This window comes from Octopus sinensis, linkage group LG7 (genome assembly GCF_006345805.1).
Source record: "Octopus sinensis linkage group LG7, ASM634580v1, whole genome shotgun sequence".
NCBI lineage: Eukaryota > Metazoa > Mollusca > Cephalopoda > Octopoda > Octopodidae > Octopus > Octopus sinensis.
The window spans coordinates 92721385-92747447 of NC_043003.1; the positions used below are offsets into that span (position 1 = coordinate 92721385).

The window sequence follows — 26063 nt, forward strand, 5'->3', positions numbered from 1 at the left end:
GGAACCCCTGGTGGAGAGAGAAATTGAAAGAAGATGGCCCAGTAGTGTGTTGTGCAAAGTTGGTTGGAAAACAAGCAGTGGAAGCTTTTTATCTTATGGAGACTCTGCTTGCAGAGCCATCCTTGTTCAGAAGAAGAGTAAAAGAGGATTCCCCAAAATTGGTGGAGATACTTTTGGTAATTTACTAGTGGCGGCTCGTCTGCAGTATCTCCCATTCATAATATACGTTTATTTATTTATTTTTATAATTGTGTAAGTTATTTAATGCCATCACTAGCAATCCTTAAGCTTAATTATCAGTTTTCAAAATAACAATATCCCTGAATGTGGAACTGCCTACCCCGCAGTTCCAATGATGGGCTGTTTGCTTTGTCGTGTAGTTTATGCATATGTCCTAGAGGTAAGCGGGACGAACAGGCTGGGTAGTTGTGTTTATGCTTCATCCTGATGATACAACGGACATGATATAATATCATATTTAAGGATACTACTCTCTTTACTCTTTTACTTGTTTCAGTCATTTGACTGCGGCCATGCTGAAGCACCGCCTTTAGTCGAGCAAATCGACCTCAGGACTTATTCTATCGGTCTCTTTTGCTGAACCGCTAAGTGACGGGGACGTAAACACACCAGCATCGGTTGTCAAGCAATGCTAGGAAGACAAACACAGACACACATATATACGACAGGCTTCTTTCAGTTTCCATCTACCAAATCCACTCACAAGGTATTGGTCGGCCCGGGGCTATAGCAGAAGACACTTCCCCAAGATGCCACGCAGTGGGACTGAACCCGGAACCATGTGGTTGGTTAGCAAGCTACTTACCACACAGTCACTCCTGCGCCACTACATATAAGAATTTGAATGAATAATCACGGCCTCCTTGCTTCCCTAAGGAACAACTTCTGTGATACTGAGTGAACTTGAGCAATTTAATAGTTCATGGCGTCTTTGTGGTTGTGAAAAAAAAAAAGAAAGATGCATTATTTTGTTTTCCGTGTTTGTTGTTTGAAAGTGATTTTATAACATGGATAAAATGTGGTTTTAAAAATATGAACAAAACGAAAGAAAAAGGAAAAAAACCAAAAAGGTAAAGAAGTATATTGAAAATGTGGTTTCATTTCGTTTTTTAGGGAGAGTAAATATTAAAGAAAAACTTAGCGAAACCTAAGTTATAATGAATATAAGTTAGGTTATCAAGAACTGTTAAATTTTATTCCAGATGATAGACTCTCTTCTTTGTTACAGTCGTTTGACTGCAGCCATGCAGTTTTGTAGAAACTTTGATATTTCTTTACGCATACGGGATGAAAATGGTGTAATTATGGAATTAATAAATCCAGGTGTAATTATGGGATTAATGAATTTTGTATCTAAATTAGACCCTGATTTAGAGAACTATTTAGAAACCAATAGTTTTCAAAGGTATTTCTAAGACTATTCAAAATGAGATAAACATGGACTTGCTGGAGACATACCATGATGTGATAAAGAAAGATATTCAAGAGGTTTCATTTATATCTGTCATGGATGATGACGCAAAAGAGGTTTCAGAAAAAAAGTTAAATGGTAATTGTTCTATTGTCTGTGCACAATGAAGGAATATTTGAGAATTTATTATTCTTTATTCTAGAAAATCCAAACTATAGCGTATCAGATCAAAATATATGATTGAGCAATTAGACATAATCCTTCGAAGGAAACAGATGAAAACTAATAACACAGATACTTGATGATGCAAATGTCAAGAAAAGCAAAAGAAAATTAAAAAAAGTGAGTGTATATGGGGGCGACTTCGGGTAAACCTGAAAGTAGTTTATAATAATGAACATTTCATTCAGTATTGGGATCTTTTCGGTTTGAACGGCAGTTTTTTCTAGCGGTGTCATATGAAATTGTCACCCATAATTATAACCCTAGTATCGATCTATTGCATTTCAATATGTTTTAGGGTTAGGGGCGGGGGGAAGGGTATCTTTTTTTCTTCAGAAATGTAAATAAACCCAATCTGTTTCTTAAACGAGGAACATATTCATACGGCACAGAAAGTTTTTCACCTCAATAGACGTCATTGATTGGTTGAAATTGCAGAAATTGAAGAAAAACAACAACAAATATCTTACAAACTATAGAATTTTCTCAATAAAGCCAAGAGAAAAAGATGTTTTATAAACACATTCTACCAGTATACGAAGTTTAAAAGAGTTTAGTTATGTGGAAATTATTTTAAAAAACTGTCGTTCAAACCGAAAAGATCCCAGTATTGAGCACACAAACTGAATCTAATAATGAGAAATGTATCAAATATTACATGAAAACACAAAAATATTTTTCTTTAACATTTCGGCTGAATCAACATTTCCCCCAAAGATTACCACAGCGTACGCGTATCCGTGTTCATTTTCTACAATATGGAATCTTTAAAAAGCTGCTTCGCTGAAATACAGTCACGTCAAATGGAGATCAAACCATTTCAGAAGCAATAGGAATTATATTTTACCTGAATAATGAAAAATTCATATTCTGGTCGGAGTTTTTTCATCAGATTGTGTCATACGTTGAAGTAATTTACAGCCAATTGCGGTCTCAAGAAATTGTTGTTTAAAGTATATTGACAATTAAATAGATTTTAAAGCAGCTATTTTTGAAGCAATTAAAAAACTGTGTGAGACTCCCTTAAAAGACGCTCATGTCAGAAGCAAAAATGTGCATGATTGTGCATGTATTCATACAGTGGACAGATATTCTTTCAAGTAAAAATTCCCCACCGCGCGTGCCAAAAAAAAAAAAAAAAAAATCACGTGTTTTGAGAATAGTTAACAAAATAGAATAAGTTTAACCATTGAAGCAGTGTTTCCCAAACTTTTCACGTCAAATTGCAATATCACCCACCTATTGGCCAAAAAATGCTCCATTGCCCACCTTAAAAAAAAAAAACCCTGACACAACCCTCCCTAGGAGAACCCCGGCCTTGTATCATTTGACACACAGACTATATCGTAGACTCGTTACCCGATGCAAAAATAATTAATGATTGTATTATAAACGAAAAGAATACAACTTTTTAATGAGAATCATGTGTCTGGTGCGATGCAGCTAGTGCAGATAGATTCGGTTTCAAACTTGTCAACTTTAGCCGCAAGTTTCCTCGTTGTGTGACATCCAGTCCAATTTGTTTATGAAAAAGTAAAGTTCCAACATGGCTAAAACCAGATTCAACCAGGTACGAGGTAGGGAAGGCAAGCAAAAGTAATTTCAGACGTTTCCACAGACTTTGGGTAGGAATTCAATATACTTTGATGGTACCACAAACCTTCTTTGCCATTATGGCGATATCGCATCGTGGTATCATTGTCATTTTGTAATTCTATCAATTCCTACTGAACATCGTTCACGCAATCAACTGCATCGACCTCAAACGGATTGTTTTACCAATTTGGAATATTCAGCGCAATAACATCTTGAAATCGCTCCAACATGCCATCGTGCAATGATTGTAAATAGTTGCGATATGTAGTTAAATCCTCATCAACCAATTCATCTTTCAAAGAATCAACTTCTGGAAATTTATGAAATTGACGTTTTGAAATGTTAGTCTTATACAACATAAATTTCGAAATAAAGGTGGTGATAAATGATTTACAATCGACGAGAGTTTTTCTGTTTCTTTGCAATAACTTATTCAAATCATTTAATTTTGTGAATATATCACAAAGAAAAAAAGATATCGCATCTTGCAGCCATCAATGAAGCGGTAAGTGGAGTATCTTCAAAGAAAGATATGATTATAAGAAACAGTTTCTTTTTGATAGCCACTGCACTTCAGTATGGTATAAGAGTTTAGTATAGTCCTCATTATTTCTCAGAGTTGACGGAAAATTTGATCAGACAAGTGACTGGACTTAAATTTGTTCACAGTCTTCATAACTAAGTGTAGCGCATTATTCAATCTACCGTTCATATTTTTTGCCACTAAATGTTGCCGGTGTGTCAAGCAATGAACAGTTAGTATCTGGTTGGAAATTTCATGATTTAGGAGAGATGAAAAAAACCTCTGTATCATCCTATCATTGAAAGGGCTTCATCAGACACAAAGGCAAGAATATTAGTGAATGAGATACTACGTTCAAAAAGGAAGGCCTTGAGAGTGTGAAAAATAGCTGCGCCTTTTCAATCAAGCAGTAATTTCTCTGTGAACAGCATTTCCTCACAAGGTTGAAGGTCTTCGCTGAAATACTGAACATATACTATCATCAATCATTGATTTCCACAACAGTTGACTCATCCACTTGTATAGAAAATTCAGAACGCTAGAGAATATTAATGAGCTGATGTTTGACATCGTTGACCATTTCATCGATGCGTTAAGAAATCGTGTTATTACTATGTGGTATCTTCTTCATAATGTTATCAGGGTTTTCATGCATAACGAATGACAAAACCCCTTTGATAACTGGGTGAAGTAATGTTTCTCCAATTGCGTGAAACTTCACAGACTTAGCAACAAGCAAATCAATGTTGTACGATGCAATCAACCCGTCATTCTCCTGTTTACTAGTTTCCTGGAGTAGCGTGTTGAATGTTTGTATTTGCTTTTTGAAAGAGGAGCTCAGTTGCCAAAAGTATGATAACGGCTTGTGCGCCTTGTCAGAATACTTTGCTTCAAAGTGAGACTTGAAGCGTGAAGGTTTCATTGCTTCATTGGTCAATGTTTGATGGCAAATTGGTAACTGACAGCTCTGAGGAGAGGGAATAAATCCAAACGATAAATAATCACTACTGCATTGTCAACAAATTTCCTTGACTGCAGGCGTCAGTAAAGTGAAAACGAATTTCTATGGACGGCGTCAGAAAGATAGTATGGTATTCTCAAAGAGAAGAAGTCGATAGAGCAGAGTTAGGTGACGCGTCTTTACAGGAGCAAATACGGATCTAGTTCGTTTGGCTGCCAGAATTTCAAAAATTGAAGTTTATCGAAAATTTAAAATTTTGGCACATTAATATACCTTTCCATGCTAAATTGGTAGAGTTATTCAACTTTTTTCTAGAAAAATGTTGTTAAAAAGTTATAGAGGTTAGTATAGTCATTTGACCATTTTCACCCGGTCAAGAAACACGATTTCAAAGTTGTCATTTTGTGCGTGATTGCACATTTAGTCAACATCCTAAAAATAGCACTTGTGTTTTGATATGAAACCATAGAATTACGCACGACATATAACCCCTCATCATCCGGTTCAAATTCAGCTCGAGCTGTCTTATGTTTGTCCGGTGCTAACCGTCGCGGACGAGAAAAAAAGCAAGAGGTCCTTTTTTGAAGATGAAATGTCTCGTTGAATAAACGGGCTCGGTTGGTTTAAACGACAAATCAGTAAGCTCTGGAAAAGAAGCGAGCAATGCGTGGTACGAGTTTCCTGAGGCGGCAACGAAGACAGAGGGGCTTACAGGAGCGACAATAGAAATCTTTGTTGGAGTTGATAAGGAGCTGGTATCGTCAAGAAGCCGCTGCATTCTCACATCAACCAATAATGAGTAATGGTGTAGAAAGTCCGCATCCAATGTTGGATAAGGCAGAACAGCGATGACGAAAATCCATTTAAAATCTCTACGTAGAGATAAATCCACAGATAAGGAAATCTGTCCGTAGGCCTGGATAGTAGAGTGGTTAACAGCATACAAAAAAATGTCAGGAGGTTGAGGCCTAGTCGAGGTGAAACATAAGGGCCAAATACTAACGCTGACTTCCGTGTCGATCATGTAAAGCTTAGAGGAGTTGAAGTCTCTAAAGAAATGCACGAAGTGGAGTAGAACGAAGCACAGGAACGGCTGATGTGTTCAGGGTCTCTCGGTCTAGTTTCTCTGTGGGGAGTAAGAGCAAGGCTGTCTACATAGATGTGCCTTATCCCAAATTGTCGATGGTACCAACACGGCAAATCGGACAAAGTACTGGCACGCTGGCGAGAAGAACGATGCCTAAAACGATTCCTGGAAGACGATCGGGAAGAAGAATGCACACAACATAACCGCGAAACCAGCTGAAGTCGAAGAAGGATTCCGAGAAACTGTAGAGGAAGTGATGGCTACTATCTAGTCAGCGGGTGAGGTAGACTTGGAGAATTCTAATATCTTGTCCGCATACGTAGCTATTTGTTCAAGAGAGTTACTCTCTTTCACAGGTGCTGAGATGGACTGTACATTGGGTGTACAGAATATTTAAAATGGATTGATTCAGCTTCAGGCCTCTAACAAAGATTGATCGATCGGTCTGTTTGTCTATCTGTCTGTCTGTGTGCGTGTGAAGACAAGAACATGAAATACATTGGTGAGATATCTAGAAGCATTACAGAGAGACTAAATGAAAATATGAGACAATAGTGTGGCTTGCATATATTACTTGATATCCGAAGGATCCAACACTCAGACAAATAAAGGAGTACATCAGCATGAATAAAACATCCCCTGTACTTTGGCTGGATGCCCTGTAGTTAATGGTAACGGGAAGATTGAGAAACAACAACCAGAATAACAACAAAAATTTAATTTATTGAAAGTTGGTTTCGAAAAACAAAAACAAAACAAAACCAATGTTGAATAGTATGACATTTTTTAAAAACAATTTAGGTATATATATATATGTATATATGCACACAGGCATACATAATATACACACACTTATATGCTTATATATATATGCATACAGGCATATACAATACACACACGCGTATGCTTATATATATGTATATATATATATATACACAAACACACACATACATATATACACTCCCAGGCATACATATATGCACATATAATAAATATAATGTATATCACACACATGCACACACACCTAACCCATGCTAGCATGGAAAAACGGACGTAAAATAAAAGAAAATTTGTATGTATATAATATATATATGTCATATATATAGGATTGTGTGTGCTTGTCTGTGTGTATGTGATTTGAAGAACATGTCTTGTGTGCTGACATGTCTAAGAACAGAAGCAACATGACATTCTTTAAAGCTTCATGTTATCTTAAATTAAATTGACAATGAAAGAGAGAGAGAGAGACGGATAGAATCAGGCTATGGCAGGTGTCCATGCACATAGGTATGGTTATATATATATATACATATATATATATATATTTGTGCATTTTACAAAGCAGTTGTCATACAGCTGATAATAGATTAAATGAACATAATGCAAAAATATGCATATATGCACACACATACAATCACTCGTGCACACACATAAACAGTTATACTGGTAGTTTTTTTCAGCAGCATTGTAGCAGGCCATAAATATGATATAAAGAATGCAGCACCCAGACTAGAAGACAAATGGACAGCAGAGGAGGCTCTAAGTCATAAATAAAGTGTAATATATATACAAGCTACACTTGGTGCAGCAGCTACATTGACTGCTGCCGCCGCCGCTGTTGCTGCTGCTGCTGTGGGCAAGCTATGTTGAAGGGAGAAATGTCAATGGATTCTAGCACAGCAACACTAGGAACAATAAATAGAATTTACGGGGAGGAGGGCACAGGAGGAGAAGAAAGCAAGCCAGAAGAGTTTTATAAACAGGACGTTTGCAACCAGTCATTATTATGAGGTTGGGGTTGGTAATGGATGGAGGAAAGGAGTAGAAGGGGGCGGGAGCTGTTGTGAAGGAGTACGCAGGGCATTGGATAGTCACTTTTCTTGCTTTAGTTTTCATTCCTCGGAATTTTGGGCGGAAAAATGAAAAATAAATAAATGTATAAATATGAGGAAAACAAAATAAATAGGGGGGGGGGGACTGGAGAAACAGAAACCAAACAAAAGGAAACAAAAAACAGAGGATTTACACTGCAGTATCAGTGTGAAAGGGGACAACAGTCAAACAGTCTGTTTTTTAAAGGGGCAGCAAACAGCAGGCTAAGATGGCACTGGAATGCAGGCAAATGCAGTTAATGTGGGAATCTACTTGGGGACAAGACCTCTAGATGTAGGGTATAGTTGAGATCCTTTTTTGTTATTGTTAGCTCCTCCAGCAGTCTTTGGTCTGAAACAAAAAAAAAAAAGAAGTTTTCTTTTATTAAATGGTAGCAACAACAAAATTGAAATATATATATATATATATTTTGAACTTAGTGGACAGTGAACGCAAGCAAATTCCCACCTGGGAAATGTAACAGTAATTGCATGTATGGTGAGAAGAGGGAAAGACAAAATGGAAGACACAGCAAAAAAAAAAAAGAAAAAAAAAAAGTAATTTATGAGTCAGTTAAAGAAGTCAAAGCATGTCAGAAACACAAATGAAGATGTCAAAATCATTCTGCGTCTTTTCTAACTTTCGTTAGATTTGTGCTGGATTTTTGTTTAATTTTGATGAACTAACTAGCTACTTGTCATCACATAATGACACATGAAGTGAGAAAAAATAAAAACAAAAAACAACAAAAAACAAACAAACAAATGAAAATTCATAATTAGCTGCACACACACACACACAAAAAAGAGACAAGACTAGTTTTATGTAAAAATATTACATAGATGACTTGTAAAAAAAAAAAAAAAAGTAGGAAAAATGGTGTTCTATAGTGAATGTCATAAACCAAGGTTATTCAGACAATGTTAGTTTAAATACTGGAAATGTTAATTCAATAAAACTATGAGTAGGACAAGGGCAACAACAAAAAAAAGTGTAAAATATAAAGAAAATAAGTTATGGAGAACAATATAATCATGATGCAAACACAAGAAAGACAGTTCCAAATGTACAAATGTGTAAGTGTGTGTATACACGCACACAAATATAGACATATGCATATATATATATATATATATATACACACACATACTAATATGTACATATGCATATATATGTGTGCGTGTATATATATATACACACACATACACCACACAAACATAGACATATGCACATATTATATATACACATATACAAATATATACATATGTACATATGCACACATACACAAATATATACATATGGATAGATGAGTATATGGGAACGTTTAATTAGTTAGCTGAACTAACAAGTCAAACAATCTGTAAAGGGTTGCATCTCCAAGGCAATGGTACTGAAAAATGTAAATAAGAAACAGCAATCCATATTAATTGTTGATAGAGGCACAGCAAACCCAAAAGGACACACTGCAATGCAGGGGTTTGCCAATGACAGAACACACGGTTACCTTTATGTGTGTCCTGAAGAGGTGAATCACATGATGAACATGAGAATCATAAGAAAAGCCAACAAGACCAATGTCATCAAGAATTTGGGGGAACTGCAACACAAGTACGTCAAAATTTGTCATCATTTACTTCATTAAAAAAAATGCCTGCATAATTAATTACTAGTATGGAACATGTAAATTTGTTAAATAGCAAGGAAAACAATGACTAAATAATGGTTTGAGATTTGATCCATAAAATATTTTAAACACACACACACATCATTATCATCATTTCCCACCCAATCCTTCCAGTGTCAACTATTGTGCAAGATCCAACCTTCACCAGCGCTGGACAAGAAAGGGTCTTCATACTTCCTTCAAAAGTGTCCAGAGAACCTTTTAGCTGTAGACTTGCACATATACAATTTGCACGAATTTCCTGTTCTTTTAACAGATCTCTCATTCATAAGTTTCTACAACTCTTCTGTAAGCTAAAGAGAAAGTTGCTATCATTTGTAACAGGTTGTTTGATGTAAGCATAATTGTAGAACAAAAAGACAGCATACTCAGTCTGCATACAAGGTTTATTCACTGCACTGCTACAGTATCAATTGTAGCAAGGAGTCTAACCTTCTACCTTCATCCTACAGCTTACATTCATCTTGCAATGAAGCCTCATGCATCATCCAGTGGTGAGTAGAGAGCCTATGAATATATTTGTTGCTTGTTGATTATTAATCAACTTATAAGGGTGTATTTGAGTGTAGGAGATTAACCTAAACATCTCTTAGGTTTTAGCAATAAAACTTTTCAGTTGATAAGTATTAGCCACAAGGAAAGAAGCAAAGACACATTTGAGGACCAAGAAGGATTTTTTCCACTTCCCACTGAAGAACTGTGATATCATTCAAGCCCAGCCCACACTGTTGTAACCATGGCAACTGCTAATATCAACACTACCTGCATATTAATGAATGACCAACGAGAAAATCGCAAAAGCCTAATGCATATATTTCCTATCACCATCTGGTTTCTATGATGACATGGCTAGTGTAGGTCATCACAGTTTGAGTTATTTCTCACTGGAAGCTACTGCTTGATTTCTATGGCTGAATGTTCTCCCAAATGCCAATGCTCTTGAACTGCATTGTCTTTACAACTCATCTACTTTATGAAAATGCTGGTAGTCAAGTAGAAACACAACCAGTGAAGAGAGTGGTGGTTTATATTTTGTCACTGGTGCAGTACTGCATTCAAGGGCAATACTAAATACACCAACAAAATTGTGCACTTAGCTAGGTAGAAAACTCACATATCTGTGTAGCAGCAGAAGCACTGCAAAACTGACATATTATTTGTTACAGTGCTGAATCAAACTCCTATTATAATTATAGCATGCAGTAGGATAGACTTCAGCAAGCTAATTTGCTGAAGATACTTTTCTTGAAGATGGAGTCATCACCAATGTCCCTATGAGCTACAGGGTTAAAGTCTCTTATATCTGTATTATCTGCACCTTCTATTTTATTTTCCATTCTTAAGAGTCCTTTGAAGCCAAATTTCAATGTAAATAAATACTCTTTTATCCTATTATAAACATCTAAAAATATCCTCTTTTATTTTTCCATGTGCTGTGCTGTGTGCGAGAAGACCCGGCAGGACAAGTGAGTCCATAACCCGTGGCCTTCTACATGGGATGGAGCCAGCCTACGTATGCATACCTTCCCTTCTTGGACACAAAACTCTACTTGTGAAGACCTGTTGAGGCAAGTGAGGATCAGAATCGAAATCGATCAATGGAAATTGCAAATGTGTTACCAGTGCCGGTGGCATGTAAGAGAACCTTCTGTTTCAGCGCCGCCCCGACTGGCCTCGTGCCGGTGGCACGTAAAAAGCACCATCCGTTTGTGTCCGTTGCCAGCCTCGCCTGGCCCCCATGCCGGTGGCACATAAAAAGCACCATCTGTTCGTGGCTGTTTGCCAGCTCTGTCTAGCACCTGTGCGGGTGGCACGTAAAAAGCACCCACTACACTCACGGAGTGGTTGGCGTTAGGAAGGGCATCCAACTGTAGAAACACTGCCAGATTTGACTGGGCCTGATGAAGCCTTCTGGCTTCACAGACCCCAGTAGAACCGTCCAACCCATGCTAGCATGGAAAACGGACGCTAAACGATGATGATGATGATGATGATGTCATTGATGCCAGTGCCGCCTTGATTGGCTTCCGTGTCAGTGGCACGTAAAAAGCACCAACCGATCATGACCATTGCCAGCCTCCCCTAGTATGTAAGAAGCATCCACTACACTCACAGAGTGGTTAGCGTTAGGAAGGGCATCCAGCTGTAGAAACACAGCCAGATCAGACTGGAGCCTGATGCAGCTTCCTGGCTTCCCAGACCCCGGTCAAACCGTCCAACTCATGCTAGCATGGAAAACGGACGTTAAACGATGATGATGATCTGTGTCCCAAATTATCTCACTACTGTCATTGTCTTACTGACTATGCTTTGAAACTGCCTATACATTCTTCATTGGTAGATGACATGATACTGGCTATAGTTTATATATATGCGTTCTGCAGGGGTACCTTAAGCCTAGTAGGTCACTTCAATGACCTGCAATGCAAGCAAAAGAATGGTTTATTCCTACATAATGTGGCAAGAAGACTGAAAAAGTTTAAAGTTTTTTTAACGTTTGATAAGAGCAATGATTGTTATCACCTGCAATATAAGTTTCAGAAAAGAAGTTAGTCAACCAACCAGATAGGAAGACCGATAGACAGTGTGTCTGGTTATTAATGGTTACATGTGACTTTAGGTTTAGAGCAAGGAGAATAGAAAGATCTGGAATTTCACCTCTTCCATACAGAGATGAAATGACCATGTAATTATGATATCAGGCTACCAGCTGAAAGGTCCTGCTACAAATGTTTTAATGTCTGTGTGCCAGGCACAGTTTCAGTTCACCTAGCTAGAGAATAAATACCAGTTTATCATGAGAATTTTATTTGCGACAGATTAGTGCCTTATCATCATCATCATCGTTTAACGTCTGTTTTCCGCGCTAGCACGGGTTGGACGGTTCGACCGGGGTCTGGGAAGCCAGGGGCTGCTCCAGGCTCCAGTCTGATCTGGCAGAGTTTCTACGGCTGGATGCCCTTCCTAATGCCAACCACTCCGCGAGTGTAGTGGGTGCTTTTTACGTGCCACCTGCACAGGTGCCAGGGAGGGGGTCCGACATTGGTCACAATCGGTTGGAGCTTTTAACGTGCCAGCGGCACGGAAGCCAGCCAAGGAAACGCTAGCAACGTTCGGATGGTGCTTTTTATGTGCCACCGGCACAGGTGAAAATTAATTCTCTCATCCACTGATTATTGTGGCTTGTATATAAGTTTCATAAACTTTCCAAAAGGGCTTTGTAATTTTATAAAAGCCAAGTTCTACACTACACTGGTAAATATTATAATGTGTGTGTGTTTGTGTGTATGAAATAAAGAGATGGTGTAGTGAGCGAGACAAGTTCCATATTAAGGGGAACAAGAAGCAGAAGTATGTAAAAGAACATCTGGGGTGAGGTAATTAGATAGGACATTAGAAGGATGGGCTTCACAAACTAGATGATGCAATATTAAAATAAAACAAAAGACACCGTATGATAGACCAGTCCTGTATTGTAAGGAGTTGATGATGGTAATGGGTATTAAGAAGTTTAATTATGAAAACTGCATGTGTGTGTGTGCATATGTGTATGTATTTATATGATCACAGAAACAATACTATATCTGTCATGTAATCAATTTATTTATTTACTTATTTTTTTATTATTTCTCTGCTAATTCATTAGTTGACAGACCCTTCATTGATTTAGAAGGTTGAATGTAAATTTATGGGCATTTCTTTGTTTATTCATGAGACATATCTTATTGCTTCTTGTATCCACATGGCACATGGCTCATTGTCTAGTTTGTACACACATTTTACTGCTTTGTTTACACAACATTATCTCGGTATCTTTATATAGCACACACACACATTTCAGACATTTGTTCATTAGATGTACTAAAGTGTACTCTCAAGAATTTTCATGTCATAGGCTGCAGTTAACCCCTTACACTAATCTCTTTCCTTTCCTTGGTCCTTCCCTCAGTAGTCTAATCTGCTACTCTCTCTCTCTCCACTATCGTCCTCTCACAACTATAAATATGCCCCTTATACTTTATCCTCTCTTATCACCATGCTTAGAATCATTACACTCATAAGGATTAGTCTTATACTTAATTAAATTAATGACTAAATTTGTTCTAATCAGAGTACTTATTATTACTGTTACAGAATAAAAATCTAGTCTTGAACTCCATACCACATCACACATATAACCCCATCATGTGGTGGCAGATTTAGAAGAGCACAGTGGTACTATCAAAGAATGTTGTATCTTTCCTATCTGTAGAAGGCTTTAGTGATTGTCATAGCAGAGCTAATCCAAGTCTACTTGGTTAATGCACTCCAATATCAGTTCTTCTAGATTTAAGAGTAGTCATTGACAACATAGATCACTGTGTGAATTCAAATGAGGTGATTGACGTAGTGCTTGTTACAACATCAGAACTATGATCAAAGGCATTCCAGCCATGACTATCCTGTCTACTTTCAGTAATAATATTTAGAAGACTGCGTACAAAGTGTGTTTGGATCACCATGTAAAAGTTGTGTGTTTTGTGTTTGGATGGGAGAGACACTGATTCCAGGTTGGAGATGTTGAAGCAATGTTCCGGTGAATTGTAGATTCATCTGCTCATGCATGAATGAAAGACGAAGATAAAAAACAGCTATACATGAAGTTGATAGCAGTGATGAACTGTGCCCATCACATATCTGAGTGATCTTTAACTTTACAGAGAACTTTTTGAATTTGCTGTCTGTAAAAATATGTTGACACTTATAGCAACCGGGATAGTTATTTTGGGAGTAAAACATACCCTCAAGAGTAACCATATATCCCATAAGAGGAGACGCTTAGCTCTACTTGCATGGTGTTTAGCATATGAAATATAAATTACTTTCTGGTAAGGACCTTGGTCTATCATAACTAACATTTCTAGAATATTTGATATCTACTTCTGTCAACAGGGTGAACAGAAGTATATAAAAATGTTCTCCCAAACAACAATGTCTGTGATAGATTTGTATTTAAGATCTACAAGCTAATAATACACTGGGTATGTTATGACTATAATTTTGTAATTACATTAATTACATCTGAAGCTTTCTACAGCATAAGGCCATTGTCAAACAGGGTTGATCATGTTTCTATTTCTTTACTACCCACAAGAGGCTAAACACAGAGAGGACAAACAAGGACAGACAAACGGATTAAGTTGATTACATCGACCCTAGTGCATAACTGGTACTTAACTTATCGACCCTGAAAGGATGAAAGGCAAAGTTGACCTCGGCAGAATTTGAACTCAGGACGTAGCGGCAGATGAAATACTGCTATGCATTTCGCCCAGCGTGCTAACGTTTCTGCCAGCTCGCCGTCCTTGATCATGTATCTGTGCTAGGAAAGTGGAAAGTTTCTGTCCAAGGCACAGGCCTGAACAAAGGCTTTGTTTTTTTTTTTCAGTGGAAGAGTTAGCAGTTGCCAGTGTAGCAAGCCTCCTCTCTCTATGCTGCCAATGTTGCCATAGGCAAAGGTAAACATCAAAACAGTTTGGTACAGTGTTGTCACAGGGGAATAACAACATAAAGGACCAGAACAAATACAGCAAGACAGCTGTCTGATGTTCTAACATTTCTTTACATCCACTACCCTTCAATGGTATTTTATTTTATCAACTCTGGAATGATGAAAGACAAAGTTAACCTTGATAGGATTTGAACTCAGAATGTAAAGAGCTGGGACAAGTGCCATCACTATTGAGTGTATGTACAAGGTACAGGTATAGCTATGTGGTTAAGAAATTACTTTCCTGCATGTTGAGTTCAGTTTGCATGGCAACTTGAGCAAGTGTCTTCTAATATAGTTCCAGGCTGACCAAAATCTTCTAAGTGGATTTGGTTGATGGAGACTGAAAGAAGCACATTGTATGCATGTGTGAGTGTACACACACATACATATAGTGTCTGTGCTTATTTTGATACCACATGTTAAGTGTAAATGCACAGCTCTGTAATACAAGCAGTAACATTTGTTTCTAATCGTCTGCAAAAATATGTCTCGTCATGAGGTAACAGGTAAGAGTTGCCAACAAGGACATTTACCTGTAGAAAATCTGTCTCAATGAATTCTGTCTAACTGACTGTTGTTCCTCCATCATCATCATTATCGTTTAATATCTGCCTTCTATGCTGGCATGGGTTGGACGGTTTGACAGGAGTTGGCCAGGTAGGAGACTAACCCAGGCTACTGTGTCTGCTTTGGCAGGGTTTTTACAGCTGGATGCCCTTCTGAACACCAACCACTCTGCAGAGTGGATAAAATTTCTATCACTAACTTTTAAACAGAGAAGTAAAGGGTAAACCCTGCTACCAGACAAGCAGAATTGTCTTAGTATTTTATCAAGGGGCACAATAGTACATCAGCTTCAACAATAGCAAGATTTGAACTCATGACTATGTGGTCAATAGTCCTGCATAATGAATATGTAATTGTCATCTTACCACAAATGAACAATATAAATTTGCACATACATACAAATGGATACCTACATTCATATTTATAATCCCAAGCATACATACGTGTAGTATGACAAAAAAAAGTGGAAAATATTTAAAAAAAAAACGTTCAGGTAAGTTACAGGCAATTCCATGGGTCTTTCTTAATGACAAAATATTACCATCAATTTTTTAGTAGTACAGTCCACCTGATGATGAGCCCTGTCTCATGTGGTCTGCATCATGAGAAAGATTACCTATGCCTAGTTTAGATGTTATCAAGATTCATGAAGTATGCATATGCATGCACATGTGTGTGTGTGTGTGTGTTTGTTTTAGCAAGATAAATCTAAGGAAGCCGTTGTAATGAAAACCTAGTGAAATGATTTCCATAGAATGGTTAAACTACGTACCTGTCTTTTGATATTTTCTCTTTTTTCTTAGCTTTCATCTTGTTTAATGCAGGACTATTGAGGAGAAAAAAAAATGAAAATATAAATTCCAACAAAACAGAAAAACAAAATTGAAGTTTGGAAAATACTTGCTAAGGCAACAACATTATTTGACCCTGGTGGGGAAAAATATAAGATACTGCACTGAATTCATTGAAATTTACTGACCTCTCAATTATGTCTATGTCTTGTTCCATCTTTAGTGCAGCATCTAATGCCGCCTGCACTCTAGGCGCAACCACAGGGCCTTCATATTCAGATGTGGTTCTTGTTGGCATATCAAGTTGTAATTGTAGAATGTTTTCACCCTGTTAAAATAGAAATTATAATCTTGTAACAGACATTTTAGATTATTGATTAAAAAATATATATAATTTTAGGAAAACAAACTTAAAAATAAAACATATTGGAAAAGTAATATATTTATTAAAAACTAGCACTATGATCCGGCAACGCCAGGTCATAGTGCAAGTGCATGCATATACAGCTGCGTGCATGCGCACATACATGTGACTACTGTCCAAATCTCCGACCAATCACATACAGCTAGCTGGCATTCAATTGGCGTATCAAGTTTTGGGCATTTTGATTGGATTTTGGATAAAAAATTCACAAAAAAGTCACTTCTATTGATTTTTTAATAGCTTTGCGGGGTGACTGGTGAAATGTAAAGATGTGCACGACCACCCTTGGACGGTTTTGAATGACCATAGAAAGTGCGAGCCCTTTAACTGAAAAATTGTGGATTTGTATAAAAGACACACACACACAGACAGACATTTTGCCATTTATATATATACTAGCAGAATTGCCCGGCGTTGCTCGGGGCTGAATTGCTTGAAAGTACTGTTAATGATTGCACTGAATTATGATGATTATTCAGGCAAATATTGATATAAGCTTCCGGTGGGAGATAAGGACTTAACGATCAAACGTGTGCCATTGCATTGTTTTGGGGGAACCAAATTTCTGATGAGCATTATAGGGGCACCAACTTTAAGTTTGAGAAAGTGTGGTGGTAGTCCGGGGTGCTCAAAGGAATTGAGTACCTCTATTGGATAGTTGATGACGTCCTCTGGGTCAGGAGTTGTATCGATAGCCTGATATACATAGACTTCCCCAGGAATGAGTTTTAGCATTTCATCATTAATATGGTGAACAGTTTTATTCCTCGGGGCCAGTATAGCCTTTTTGCCAATCCAATCCATATTCTGATAATTAGCTTGTAGATCTGGGAACACTGCATCTCTGAGATCAGAAGGCGTCTTAACAATGGTACAAATGGAATCGATGGCAATATTACCATTTTCATCCCCTGGTATTTTGCCTTCGCCAAGTGCAAGGAGGGTGTGAGGAAATGCTGCTGATGTGATATTACGTCGCATATTGGTGTGAAGTTTGAGAGTTACTTCCCTTTATTAAAAAAAATATGCATTAAAATGGAAAAAAATGATGGTAAATTATTTGTAAAATCATAGACTCATCGTAGACGCGCGCTAATACCCAGAAGGGCTCGATATGAATCACGACTATAAGATACCCGGTTTTGGTTAAACTGCATCGCAAAATGTGGGAGTAGTTAGGAATCTAAATCGGAGTAGACAGACACACAACCTTTCTTTTATATATAAATATTTTCGTCCTAAAAAACTTTGTATGGATTGAATGGTTACCTCTATGGAAATATATACACGCACATTATACATACATGTGTGTATAGATGAATATATAAATACATTTAAATATCTATATACACTTTTGGGCGATCTTTCTGTTTCTTAGAGATAACTTTATCCCGTCCGATTCGCTCCAAAATTTACAGGGACATGTAGAATGAGGTGACGATGCTCGTGGGCTACCTTAGAAATTCCTATCTTAAAAGGTGTGGCTGCTAGGGGCCATCTTCCTCACTCACCCTATTTCCTCCAGTACCCTGTCACTCCTCTTCATTTGACAAGCCACTATGGTTATTTAATGTAAAGCCTTCCTCAAATCACTCTCTCGCTATTTACTCTCTTCCAAGAACATTTTCACTCACTCTTATCTCTTAGCTTCCCATACATTTTACTCATGTATCTATCAGCGTCATAGACAGAAACAAATATTACATCGCCATCGCATTCTATTGTCTACCTGTCAACACACACACAGTGAATTACTTTCACTTTATTCGTTGCACACTGTGTGTGTGCGTGTGGTGTAGACCACACTAAGAGAAGCATTTGACTCATACACCACAATGTGAGTTTTCTCTAAATTTTGCTTAATTGGGGTTGAAATTTTAAAAAGTGGACCTGGCAAAACCCGATGCATTCTACTCTTAAAAATGCTAGGTAAATTGTAATTGAAGAAATCCTATATTGTAGATTTCTATAAGAGACAAAGGGAGGCAGATAAAATCTGCCTTTTATAATAAGAGATAGATTACTGCATCCAAATTACACTGAATATTTTTTTAAGCTTGTCTCAGTGAAGCAATATTCAAGTTAGAATACTCAAGAAATGGTATATCCACACAATTTAGCATCATGTCATTTGTTAAAACAGATCCAAGAGGTAAAGTTATAATCGGTCAAACTATATCCCCAATATTTTTTTTTTTACCAAATCATATCATCTTCTCTGTATAGCTAATTACCACACCCTCTTTTCAGTACTGGCTCTCAATATGCACACATTGCCCATTCTTATCATACCATACACATATTGATCATTCCTACCCCTGTTCACCATTCACCACCTTCATCTGCGATAACATACATCTGACTTCCCTTGTTTATATCCACTCCATTCTCCTCCCACACTTTTACAACTTTATCAATGGTAAGTATACTTGGGTAAAATTGTACCTGATGGTAACTATGCAAAGAAACATAACTCATTTGAATGGCAAGTACACAAAAATGAATATTTTATCTTGTAGCGATCATGGTCATGTCCAGTGACAAGTGAAAGGCACCCAAGCTGGTAAGACATAAAAGGTGCCCTGTGCCAATAGCATGTATAAAGGCACACCTGTGTATAAAAGCACCCATACTTGTGACATGTAAAAGGCACCTGTGCTGGTGATATGTATAAAGGCACCCATACTGGTGACACATAAAAGGCACTTGTGCTGGTGACATGTAAGAGGCACCTGTGCCACAGAAGAGGCACCTGCGTCAGTGACATGCTACAGGCACCCATGCCAATGATGTACTAAAGGTGCGTGTGCTAGTAACATATAAAGGACACCTGTGCCAGTGACACATAAAAGGCACCAATGCTGGTGACAGGTAAAAGGCCATTGACATGTGTAAGACATCTAGTACACTTTGCAGTGGTTGTTGTTAGGATGGGCATTCAGCTGTAGAAACCAAGCCAAAGCAGAGTGGAGCCTGATGCAATTCTCCAGCCTACCTGCTCCAGCCAAATTGTCTAACCCATGCCAGCATGGAAAACACATTAAATGATGATAATGATAAATTATGGTGATTATACTTGGGCTCAAATTCTACCTAATGTTAACTACAATAGGGCAAAGTTATATCTGATACCAATGGTAAATATGAGAAAGTCAACATATGAAGTTATTACAAGCAACAACAGTAACGGCAATAAATTCTATTGAAATCTACAACTAGTGGGTAAAGGTTAACATACTAGGAGAGTTAAAACTAATGCTCATAAATTTGCCAGGAATATTGTTACTATTGCTCAGTTCCAGGCTAGTCCTGATATAGTAGACCCATGATCAAAGGTATTCTAACTTTGTATATCTTGTCCTTTTGCTTTTTAGGTATGTGTCCTCCTTTTTTTAAGATGGTAATGTTATTTGATGGACATTTGACTGCTGTTTCTAGTAGGTTGAATGGCTCATGCAGGAATAAAATATTTCAACATTTTCAAAAAAATTCTGCTTGCAAAGAGAGCTATAAACACACACACACACACACAGGGGAGAGAGAGTGAGAGAGAGAGAGAGAGAGAATTCCAATTCATGTCTTTTTGCTTCAGTTTAAAATTTCAAAGAAAATGTGTGTGTGTGTATGTGCCTGAACAGATGCACATGTGTATGTGTGTGTGTGTGTGTGCACCTGCACATAACTGAAAAACAATTTCATAGCTGGAATTCAAATTTCATTAAAATTTTGTGTTTATTTTTTTTTTCACTGGATTTCAAGTTACAAAAATGTTCAGTTTTTATTAATCTGAAATTTCAAGAAAGGGAGAGAGAGGGGAGGGATGGAGGGAAAGGGAAGAAGGGGTGAAAGGAGAGAGAGGGATGGAGGGAGAGGACAGACAGACAGAAAAAATGTTTTCATCTTGGAACAAGACAGAACAAGTAAAATATCTTAAAAAAATGTACAAATTTAATACAATTAAAATAAAACAAACCTACACAAGTGCAATCATTATAATGAAGAAAAAAAGCAAAACAAACAGACCTTAAATCGAGGGTTTCCAGTTATAGAACCAAGACGGGCATATTCTGCTACTGGTCGCCGGTTGCCAACAGCTGATATTGGCCGTTTAGCCATTGTCTGTGTGCTAAATAAAAATAAAGAAAAATGGGATGTTGCTGATCATTAGTCTACTTGATCAGAGATGTCCCGGGGTTAAACAGCAAATGCATTATCATGAAAATCCATATTTTACAATAAAGCCATGCCATGTTGTTTTCTGGAGATATTTCACAAGGTTAGTAATCATGGTCGAGGCCAGTACCAGTGGCAGGTGAAAGGCATCTGTGCTAGTGACATGTAGAAAGCACCTGTGCTGGCGATGCGTAGAAGGCACCTATGTGTGTGTGTGTGTGTGTGTGTGTGTGTGATGTATTTATGAATCTTAATAGAGAAGAAGATGGAGAAAATTTTTTACATTGCCTGCAGGATTCAAGCATTACCTCTGCTGGAAACCCTGTAGCTGTGCTAACTATTACATCAAGGTGACATTACAACTTTGACTGTCATAATTAATTAGACTTCACCTGTGCAGATAGTTTTAAATCCTACACTATTTGCGTCTTTAAAAATAATATCTTGCAAAGCAAGGAAGCACCCAAATGGTCACTCGACCTGCAAGAAACAGCAGCCAAATCTCCCTTATCACATCCTACTATTTAAAGAATAAAAAAAATAAAAGGACAAATAAGGTAATGTAGTCCCTGATATAATATCTGAAAATAAAATAGGATGGTCCTGTCTTTGATCATAGATCTGGTTGGTCAAGGTTAACCTGGGATTAACCCTTTAGCATTTAAACTAGCTATTATCAGCCAAAATATTCTACCTGCTTTATGTTCAGACTGACCAAATTTGGCCCTCGCACCTACTCTATAATGTCATTCTAAAAATAAACTACCATGTCATCAGAAGCTTGAAGCTACAAGATAAGTCATGATTAATTCAAAGCAATGCGAATAAATAAGCATTGTATTTGACAGAATAATCTAAAGGCTAAAATAACAACAAGCTATCATGGATATCCATAATTTATTCTCCAGCCAAACTACAAAGACAAAAATGGTCAAGCTGATATGCTACAAGATGACCCACTCAAAGATCTTGAGTACCAAATGACTGCACTTTGTATTGGAGTGGTGCATTTAATTCTGTTAAGCACGGATTCTTAAAAAAAAAAAATTCCATATGATTGTATTACAAAGATAGGAAATTCCACCTCAGCCTTTCACAACAAGCATAAGTACAGAATTACTGTTATCCTAGATGGCTTGCATTGGTTGACCCAAGAATATAGAAAATACTTAAGGTGGCGAGCTTGCAGAAACATTGGTATGCCAAGCGAAATGCTTAGCAGTATTTCATCTGTCTTTACATTCTGAGTTCAAATTCTGCCAAGGTCAACTTTGCCTTTCATCCTTTTGGGATCAATAAATTAAGTGCCAGTTGCTTACTGGGGTCGATCTAATCAACTGGCCCCCTCCCAATAATTTTGGGCCTTGTGCCTAGAGTAGAAAAGAATATAGAAAATACTTGCTCAAATGTACCATATGGTGGGGTTGAAACTAGAAGTATGTGGTTGTGAAGTGAACTGTTTAACCACACAGCCACCTCTACACATGAGATCATACTTCTAGCTAGACAGCAGTCATGCATGCAATAAGTCATTCTTTTCTTTAAATATATAAAATATCAGCACTAACTGTTTATTGCAGTCATTAGATCCAGATATATTTCTGTCAGGAACTTTGTAGCTCTATGTTACTTAGAGAGGATTATCATCATCATCATCGTTTAACGCCCGTTTTCCATGCTAGCATGGATGGTTCGACTGGGGTCTGGGAAGCCAGGAGGCTGCACCAGGTTCCAGTATGATCTGGCAGTGTTTCTACAGCTGGATGCCCTTCCTAACGCTAACCACTCTGTGAGTGTAGTGGGTGCTTTTTACGTGCCACCTGCACAGGTGCCAGAGTAGGCTGGCAATGGCCATGAACGGTTGGTGCTTTTTACGTGTCACCGGCACGGAGGCCAGTAAAGGCGGTGCTGGCATTGGCCACATACGGATATTTTATGAAATTATCATGCTATACTTATAATCCTTTCTACTATAGACACAAGAGCTGGAATTTAGGGGAAGGGGTTCGTCAATTACACTGACACCAGTGATCAACTGGGACTTATTTCATTGACCCCAAAAGCTGACTTTGGCAGAATTCGAATGCAGAATGTAAAGACAGATAAAATACAGCAAAGCATTTTTTCTAGCAAGCTAACAATTCTGTAACACTGGCACAAACACTCGTCATTCAGTAAAAAAAAAGGTAAAGACTTCCTTCGATCATGAATGACCATGAGACTGCACCTAGAAAGTTACCCTCCGAGGGACAAGTCTGGGAAAGGTTGTTTATGGAAGGCCAACAGTCACCCATGCATACCAGCCTTCCCCCTCCGCGCCACCAGTCTTATCCAAGCTAAATGCAAAGGGGCCGATACAGCTTGGCACCAGTGATGTCGTCACTCATTTCTACAGCTGAGTGAACTGGAGCAATGTGAAATAAAGTGTCTTGCTCAAGAACACAACACACAGCCCGGTCTGGGAATCAAACTCACTACCTCCTGATTGTGAACCAGATGCTCTAACCGCTGAGCCATGCACTATCATTCAGTAATGAACTCTATAACACTGAATGAATAGCAGAAATCAATCTACCTTTACAATAGAATATTTGATGCATTTTTGATCTTTACTCACTAATGGCTTGTGGTTGTAAAATTTATACGCATTTATATATCAACATCATTTAACATCCACTTTTCCATGCTTGCATAGGTCAGACTATGTTAGTTGAGCTGATTTTCTATGGCCATATGCCCTTCCAGTTGCCAACCCCTATCTGTTTCCAAGTAAGGTGATATTTGAAGATTGGAAACAAAGGACACCACTTGCTTACATCTATCACAATGTCAAAGAAATGAAACAGTAACATACACACATCATCATCATCATTTAGCGTCCGCTTTCCATGCTAGCATGGGTTGGACGGTTCAACTGGGGTCTGGGAAGCCAGAAAGCTGCACCAGGCCCAGTCTGATCTGGCAATGTTTCTATGGCTGGATGCCCTTCCTAACGCCAACCACTCCATGAGTGTAGCGGGTGCTTTTTATGTGCCACCGGCACAGGTGCCAGACGGGGCTGGCAAACGGCCACGGTCGGATGGTGCTTTTTACGTGCCACCGGCACGGGGCATCTTTCAGTTTCCATTTACCACATTCACTTGCAAGGCTTTCGTTGGCCTCAGGCTATTATAGTGGACACTTGACCAAGGTGCCATATAGTTGCACTGAACCTGTAACCATGTGGTTGGGAAGCAAACTTTTTACCATATAGCCACATCAATATATATGTACTGAGGTTGAAAGACAATGGGAAAATGTACCAGTCGAACCATCCATGCTAGCATGGAAAACGGGCGTTAAACGATGATGATGATGATAATCCTCTCTAAGTAACATAGAGCTACTACAAAGTTCCTGACAGAAATATATCTGAATCTAATGACTGCAATAAACAGTTAGCACTGATATTTTATATATTTGAAGAAAAGAATGACTTCTGCTGTCTAGCTAGAAGTATGATCTCGTGTAGAGGTGGCTCAAAATATTAGCCATTGACTGAATTAACTCTTTAGTATTGAAACCAACCAGATCTGACCTCTCACACCTACCCTACAATGTGATTATAAAAATAACCATTCACATTGAAATCTCAAAGCCACAAGATAATGCAGGTTTAATTCAAAACAATGTGAATAAATAAGCATTACATTAGATATTGTAATCTGAATGCAAAACTATCAAGCATCAAATTTCATGTCTTTTTAGAATGAATTAAATATCATTTACTTCTGGTATTGAACATTTAATATTTTTAGCTTTAGTTAGAGTAGGCACTTCGTACATTGTCTGAAAGAGGAAACACTTCTTGAACACACCATATAAAATAGGCAACAAAATTTGAAATCTAAAACATTTATTACTTACTTGGATTTAGTAAGAGGTTGCAGTTTCCAAGTGTCCTCATCTTCATCAAAATAGGCACGGTTCATGACTTTATTCTTCTCCTCATGCGGAATGAAATTTTCTATGATTAGTAACCTGAAAGTGAAAACATTAGTACAGAAAGTTTAGCCATAGAAATATACCCTTCCAGAAACTGTGGTAGGTTGAGCTTTATTTAGGTTTGACATATGACTGTCCCAGTTGATCAACCAACGAAAGAACTACCTACACATTGTCTTATAAGGTAAGTGGCTGAATATAGTACAGACACTTGCATCATCATCATCATTCTTATGTCTGTTTTTCCATGTTTGCATGGGTTGGACGGGTTTTCTCCAACACAGCATCCTGCTACTTTTTTATGTTCCATAGTATCTTAATGTATCCTTCAAGTCATCTTCACATAAACTCAGTAGTGTGACACTGTATATCAAAGACAGCACCTTTGATTGATAGGTATCACCTATCTAGTGAATATCCTTCCCATAAATTTTCATTGTACTCAATTTCACTTACATGGAAGATGCAGGTGTAGCTGTGGTTAAGACACTTGCTTCCCAACCATGTGGACTCAGGTTCAGTCCCACTGCACAAAACCATGGGAAAATGACTTCTATAGCCATAGGCTGACCAAAACCTTGTCAGTGGATTTGGTAGATGGAAACTGAGAGAAGCCCAGTGTATAAAAATTGCTTTAATAAATTCCATGTGACCCTTGCAAACATGGAAAAGTGGATGTTAAATGATGATGAAATGATGAAGAGAGAGTGTGTGTGTGTGTGTGTGTGTACCTTAATCTAGACATTGTGAGAGTTGTAAACAAGCATTACAATCTTACAAGCGATATTGCTTGTTTCCAGTCTATTATGAAAAACATATCTAGCCATGTACAAATATTACCTTACTTTAAAACAGATGGACGGGAGGTGACCAGGGAAGGGCATCCAGTTGTAGAAAATCCACCTCAATAAATTTCCCCAGACCCATCAACGTCATATGTTATACACTTTTGTAGTGCATTAATGACACTACAAAATCCTTCCTTATTAAGTGCAACTTCTCCTTACCCAACCAAGTTATAGCATTACTTTATTCTAACTTTCTCCATAGTGTTCCCTTGGTAGAGATATTAGGGTGGTTTGCCATTGCATTCCACAACTGGATAGCCACTGGTCCACAAGGCGTGCATCTGCCCTTTGACAGGTTTTGCTTTTAGTTCTGCGGGGTGTCCAGACACCTTCCTCACAAGAACAGGTAGTACCACTCTGCATGGT

General features: G+C 37.9%; 1 protein-coding gene across 4 annotated transcripts in view; it reads right to left on the reverse strand.

Annotated features, from left to right (window-relative positions):
• LOC115213925 (kinesin-like protein KIF3B) overlaps positions 1-26063 on the reverse strand; it is a 90730-nt gene that overhangs the window by 2531 nt on the left and 62136 nt on the right. For 2 of the 4 annotated variants that reach the window (XM_029782919.2, XM_029782920.2), the window contains exons 20-24: positions 24772-24885; positions 20716-20818; positions 16457-16596; positions 16250-16303; positions 6839-8044 (exon numbers count right to left, since the gene is read on the reverse strand). In XM_029782919.2, coding sequence (XP_029638779.1) covers positions 7963-8044; positions 16250-16303; positions 16457-16596; positions 20716-20818; positions 24772-24885 — 493 coding nt within the window. In that variant the 3' untranslated portion in view covers positions 6839-7962. Of the gene's footprint in view, positions 1-6838; positions 8045-9197; positions 9291-16249; positions 16304-16456; positions 16597-20715; positions 20819-24771; positions 24886-26063 lie in introns of those variants that run through there. The other 2 variants (XM_036504941.1, XR_005000144.1) reach the window with 2 other exon arrangements.